Below are 6,495 nucleotides of genomic sequence, written 5' to 3'. Positions count from 1 at the left end.
AATCACTTAACCTATGGGCAGTTTCCTTATCTGTAAAATACCTCTCAGGTCCCTTCCAGCTTCGGATCTATGATTCTATGAAAACACCTAGAAAACAAATCTCATGAAAAATCAAGGGTTTCTGGAATCACGGTATCCCCCACTCGGCGACTGCTTTTCTCTTCTTTTTGCACCCCCATCCTCTAGCACAGTACTATGCACATAGTAGGCGCTTACTAATGTTTGTGGAATTGCACTGGCACGAGGAAGAGAGGATGACGACGACGATGATGATAGCAATGATTCGCCACCTCCCCAAAGGCGCGCTCCAGCCAGTGAGGTCTGGCCACATCTGCAGCCAGGACCGTGAAGGGTTAAAGGAGACAGACAGTTCCTCTGAGTGCTTCTCTCTCTCTCTCTCCCTCTCTTTCCTCTCCTTCCCCACCCTCCTAGTTTTGGCAAGGGATTAAAGTGCTCCCCCCTGTGGCAGCAGTGACCCAGAAATGAGTTTGATTCACGGAGTCCTTCCTCCATAACAAGTAAAACGTCAGTCAGAGAGTACCTCCGTGTGCGAGTGTGAGAGTGCGTGTGTGTTGTGTGTGTGTGTGTGTATGTGTGTGTGTGGTGTGCGAATGTTGTGTATGTGAGTGTGTGTGCATGGGTGCGCGCGGGTGTGTGAGTGCAAGTGCAGGAGCCGCTCTCGGCTCGCCTCCCCACCCCGCGGCACCCTGAACTCATGAGGCACCGGGAGCCGCGCTCGCTCGCCGCGAAACTCCGAGCCCACTGGCGAGCAACACCATTGCAGCAGCAGGTACCGTGTGTGTGTGTGTGTGTGTGTGTGTGTGTTGCGTGTGAGCGCGCGGGGGGAGGGGCGCGGCGGTGTGTGTATGTGTGCGCGCGGGTGTGTGTGTCTGTGAGTGTGTGCGAGTGTGTGTGCTGCGTGTGGGTCCGGACCCCGCGGCGGCGTTGGCGGCGGCTGCAGGACCAGCCGAGCCAGAGCCAGCCGAGCCCGGCAGAGCAGAGCAGAGCTGAGCAGAGCTGCACAGCCATATTTGATGGGTCTGTTGCTTTGCTCGGGAGTTCTCGGGAGTAATTTAATGCCGAAGGTCGCTGCCTAGTGGAAATAATCTAGTACGTCATTAATATGGCGCCAAAAGATTGGGTTCTGGATATGTAACCAGGAGGGAGGGAGGCAGGCAGCCAGGCGGGCGGGCGGGCGGGCTGGTGAGCAGGCAGGCGAGCAGGCAGGCAGGCAGGCAGGCAGGCAGCGGCTCAGCGCTCCTATCCCACCACTAACTTGGGCATTCATGGCTGGGGCCCTGGGGGAGCCCTGGGAGAAGGAAACAGGATTATTTGGGGAGCCTGAGAATTGATCTAGGTTGATCAGTAAGTTTTTATTTTTAAAAAATTTTTAAAGAAAAATTTTGGAGGGGGGGGAGGGCCGCTGCGGACTTTAAGAAACCTCTTTCTTTTCTCTTTCTTTTTTTTTTTTTGCATTGATGAAGACCATGCAGTGTTCAGGTGAATCCTCAATTAACCGTTCCCAAAGCACCCTCGAGGTAGTTGGCCCTCGGGTGGAAGGTTTTCAAAACCCGTGTGCATAGGGCTTCATGGGAACGGAAAGAAGCATAGTAACAACTTGGTAGACAGATGGCAATGGCAGAAGAGTACAGGTCCTTGTCTATAGGAATACAGTCTGTTCGCGGCAGTGTGAAGGGGGACATCTATCTATACAGCCATAGGTGTGTGTATCTCTGTGTGCATAGGTACATATATGTGAAGGGTAGCCACGAACTAGCTCTTAGAACCGTATCACTAGCAGTCCAAAATATTCATTGCATCAGTTCACGAGTACTGGGAAGAGAATTGGGGGAGGGGGAAAATTATTCGAATTGGGGTTCTCTTATCGTTAAGATTTTTACTTTTCGGTGAGATTAGCGGAAAGTATAAAACCCCTTTCAAAGGTGAAATTAGGAAGGAGTAGCTTGGGTGGTGAGGGAGGGAGGGAAAGTACAGATTAATCCTGAATTTAAGTGAATTGCAAATTGCAACCTTTGGCACCATGGCATCATTTGCAAATTATGGAGGTGGGGCCCATTGACCACCTTGATCTTAAAAATGGGTGTGTAGTGTACCCCATGGGGCAGCAAGTTGCCAAGACCTTAAATAAACGTGTTGTATATGTTGTGTTTAGGAGTGGGGGGCTTTGGGGCTATTTCCTCCCCAGCAGCATGTTCTTTCGGAGCAGTTTTTCCCAGGGTTGCTTGGTGCTTGCTTTGCAAATGCAGGGAATAGATGGAATGTGGAATGTTGACCTGGGATTCGAATCCTGTCAGAACGGTCCCATTTGCTGGAGAAATTCGATCCCCTCCACCTCCTTCCCGCCCCCCCATCTCCCCGCCCGCTTTTGGGGTGGGGGGGAAGAGGCGGGGCCGCCTCGGGCGCTGCTGCAACTGAAAGTGGTGGCGAGAGTAGCAGCATCAGTAAAAGGCAGGTGCACTAGGACCATCTTTCAGAGGGTCTCTTCAACTCCCTAGCTGTTTGCGTTAACAGCCTCGCCACCCTCCCACTGGCCCTGGGGTTACCTGGGAGGAAAGGAAGCGGAGTGGGGGTGGGGTGAGAATGGAGAGAAATGGATGCTGGTTTCCAGCGGCACGTGGGCAGGTGCAGTGTGGCGGATAGAGGGTGTAACTTTTGCAACCAGCCTCAAATACCGGAGGGGAGCCGGTGGAGAAGCAGCGTCGGGGTAGGGGGAGACTTTACCTAATGTGATTTGAAGGTTCATTTAACAGGCCAAGTTTGATTTACATGGGAATTTTGCATATAAGCTGCATGGGGTTACGGACAGAACACAAGACCTAGTAACCTGGTTCTGCCCTTCAGTAACTGTAACTTGGCTGGTGCCATGCACTTCTCCCCCCCTTGGCCTCAGTTTCCTTATATGAAAAAGGAGGGATTGCTGTCAATAATCTCATGCCAGGGTCCCTTTCAGCTCCTTGTCCTAAGAGGGGGAGGGATAGAGGGGCTTCTTGGAGGAATGCAAAGGGGCAGTGCTCAGGGCACTTGGCCTGGATAAAAAGACAAAAAGCCCTTAGGCGTGCACAGTTGCCGCCGCAGCCTCGAGAACTGTCCGAGAGTCTAGTCCCTGGAGAGCCGGCAGCCTCTCCCTAGGATCCCCTGGCCCAGATTAGGGCGCGGCGGCTGGAGCTGGAGAGATCCTGGGAGGAGGAGGAGGAGGAGGAGGAGGAGAGAGAGAGAGAAAGAGAGAGAGGCTGGCGTTTGTTTATTTGTTTTGCGCCGCCTTTTTGCTGGATGGTTTCCTGTGACAGAGGTGATACACAGTTTCCAGAACTGTCTGGGGGTGGGAGGAGAGGATAGAGAGACAGGAGATGAAGTCTCTTCCTCGCAGCCACCGCCGCAACTGCAACCCCCAAACCGCTTCTCTCGCGCTCCCCCCACCCTCCCTTCCTCCGGCATGAATGTGCACGCTGCTTCACCCGGTGCAAGCGAATCCGGGAAAGCTAGGGCGCCTCGCCGGGAGGTGGGGGTGGGGGCCGAGTTTGATTTGCTGCCGGGCCCAAGCGGATTGGTGTAGATGGCCCGGGGGAGCTGGGGAGGGCGGAGCCGCGAGCCTGTGGGTGGGGGTTTGAGACTGCTGGTCACTTTGCAAATGCAGCAGGGCGGCGGCACCAGCTGGATATGTTTCCTTCAGTGAAGGTGGCATCCTTGCTGGAAGGGCTTATTCGGGTGGCTGGGCCTGGAGTTACTTTCCGTCCCTCCTCCTTTCCTTTTCCCCTCCCTCCCCAACCTCGTTGTTATTTCTGCCCTCTCCGGAAGGGGGGTGGGGATGAGAAGGAGCAGCAGATAGTTCTGTGGGCACCCTGGCAGCCCATGCACGGTGCATTGGCTTGCATTCCTTGCAGATGCAAGCACTGAACTAATTCAGCGAGGGGTGTGTGTGTGCCCCTGGGCAGCAGCTGGCTGAGTCCTGGAAACGTGCCTGTACTTACCGCTGCAGCAGTACCAGTGCATCCCCTGCTTAGCCTGGCCTCGCCTCACCCTTCTGCTAGAGCAGCCGAGGAGGGCGCCAGGGGCATGCCTGCTGCAGCTTGGGGACCCTGTGATGGCTTCAATCAAAGAGCCCCCCCCCCAAAGCGGGCTAGTCAGATGTGCTCCCGAACCCCGTTAGGAGTTCTGCCTTCCCCAGGGAGGCCCGTTAACGGCAGCATCAACTTGGATCCCTAATCAGGAGGGAGGTTCCCGGCCTCAGATGAGTAGGAAGATTTGTAGCCCTCTAGCTACACTGGCGAATCCTGACTTCATTTAATTATCTTCTACAATTGTGGCAGCAGGGTAGGAATGAAGACGAAAAGCTGCCTTCTGGGTGGAGAGCATTGGAAACTTCCTCCTGCAAGAATGGAATGCACTGAGGGGGTTGTCGCTCCTCAGGTGGCTGTGGAAAGCCCAGCAGCCTGGAGAGCTTGCTGGTTGTCTTCACACCTCAAGTCCAGGGGCCTGGAGTTTCTGTTCTTCAGCTCAGGACCGTGTGTTAGTTATAGCACACTGAAAAGTGATCACTTATTGAGTGTAACAGGGTCTCACTGCAAGAGTTGCCATCCTTCAGGTCACGAGAGAAGTACACCCCCCAACTTGAGGTTTGTTCTAACTCCTCTTCCATCAAGTTTAGATGAAGACACTAAACAGTGCCCTCTAATCCTAGTGGGAAAAAAAAACACGGATTTGGAGGCAGAGTACCAGACTTACTACTCAGATACTGATGTTGCTACTTAACTATACAAATGATCTTGAATAAGCTGCTTCTTCCTTCTGGGCCTCAGTTTCTTCATCTATAAAGTAAAAGGATTAGGCTAGCTGATTCCTGTGGTCCCCTCCAGCTCCAAATCCTCTAATTTATAGGTGTACATTGAATTTTAAGTGTATGAGGGGAGGGGCAGTAGGCAAGGCTATTAGGAATGCAGTGTGGAATAACTCCATTCCCTCCAATAGTTGTAGCTCAGGAAGCAAATTGATATTATTCACAGATAATCTCTGATTTCATCATGGGTTACCCCTAGTATGGAAATTTCTGCAGCTTGCAATAGATTCTTTCATTAGTAGGTAAGTCCTGGAGAGTTGCCTGAGAGATGCCCAGGGTTTACACAGCTGGGGAACCATATCTTTAGAATTGGACTAGACTTTCCAGGCCGTTCTAGAATATCCTTTAATTTTAGAGATGAAGATGCCAGGACCCGGAGAGGGTCAGTAACTTGCCCAGGCTCATAAGTCATAATCTGGATTTGAATCTAGGCAGCTCCAAATCTAACTCTCTCCAGTACTTAGTGTTGCTGTCTGTTAACTATCCTTATTGTCTCTCTTATCCAAGGATTCCAGTGCTCTGAAAAATTCCCAGGGAGGACAGATCAATCAGATCACTCCCTAGAGGATTCATAAGAAAACATCTTAGAATTTGTCTTGGAGTATGTTCTAAGAATATCTACTCTAGTCCAATAACTGATTTTCTGGAAGGAAGCCCAATTAGGGGCTTCCTGCTTCCACATCTTAGGTTGGTCCTTGTAGAGGCCTGTAAAAAAGAGGTGGGAATGTGCTTGAGGAGGGGGGAGGAGGGCTGGTGGTATGTCTAGTTGTGTGTAGGAGGCTTTGTGCTGCAGTGGAGAGGGCCCTGGATTTAAAGCAGAGGACCTGGGGTGGAATCCTGGCTCTGCTCCTTAAAAAAGCTTGTGGGAGCCTGGGTCTCAGTTCCTCATATGTCACCTGGAGGGATTGTACTTGATTGTCTCTAAAGTCCCTTTCAGTCACTTAGTCATTTTATAATCAGTTATCTGGAGTTTCAGCATTATCTCCCATTCATTGGGTCCGTTTTACATCTTTACTTTTATAGAGAAAGTTCAGTGTTGTCTGAATGTGGAGGGGAAAGGGAGAGGGAGACAGACAGAGATAGGAAAGAGAGACAGAGAAACAGGGAAGGGAGAGGGATTTAACCTTAGAATTAGGGAAAGGTAGGTTCAAGTTGTATCTTTGATACATACTAGCTCTGTGACCTTGGGTAAGTCATTTAATATCTCCTTGAACTAAGGAGTTCTTTAAAACTAAAATAAAGGGACTTCGCTGGTCCAGTCTGCCTTTGTAGCAGAAGTTTACTCAGCAGGAAGTTCCTAATACCAGTGAAATCACAGATCTCAGTCCATATCCCTATTTAAACATTTAAAAGCCTTCCTGCCTCCATTACCTAGTAATTTATTTGTATAGAAACGGAGTTTTCATTCAGATCTACTTTAAATTGGTGCATTAGAAAGAGCCTTGGATTTGGAGTCAGTTTGAGAAGACAGTTTGAATCCTGGTTTTGCCATTTCTTGTGTGACATTAGGCAAATCACTTAACCTTTCCAGTCTCCCTTAATGTTGCTGCCTTCCTTCCAAGATTATCTCTTCTCTTCTCTTCTCTTCTCTTCTCTTCTCTTCTCTTCTCTTCTCTTCTCTTCTCTTCTCTTCTCTTCTC

The 6,495-nt window shown here is 50.7% G+C and overlaps 1 protein-coding gene across 5 annotated transcripts in view; it reads left to right on the top strand.

Annotated features, from left to right (window-relative positions):
- The first annotated feature begins 330 nt into the window (after positions 1-330).
- The window catches only part of JADE1 (jade family PHD finger 1), an 88,583-nt gene continuing 82,418 nt past the window's right edge, over positions 331-6,495 (top strand). Inside the window, exon 1 of one of the 5 annotated variants that reach the window (XM_027857549.1) lies at positions 331-790. Coding sequence is in view for 2 of the 5 variants with exons in the window: in XM_027857552.1 (XP_027713353.1) it covers positions 716-797 (82 nt within the window). In the remaining 3 variants the exon portion in view is untranslated. Of the gene's footprint in view, positions 798-1,330; positions 1,366-3,265; positions 3,311-6,495 lie in introns of those variants that run through there. The other 4 variants (XM_027857552.1, XM_027857548.1, XM_027857550.1 and 1 more) reach the window with 4 other exon arrangements.

The sequence above is a fragment of the Vombatus ursinus genome, unplaced genomic scaffold, assembly GCF_900497805.2.
Source record: "Vombatus ursinus unplaced genomic scaffold, bare-nosed wombat genome assembly UNPS02012179.1, whole genome shotgun sequence".
Taxonomy (NCBI): Eukaryota; Metazoa; Chordata; class Mammalia; order Diprotodontia; family Vombatidae; genus Vombatus; species Vombatus ursinus.
Note: the sequence above shows the minus strand (reverse complement) of the source record. Positions and strands in the feature narration are given on the sequence as shown.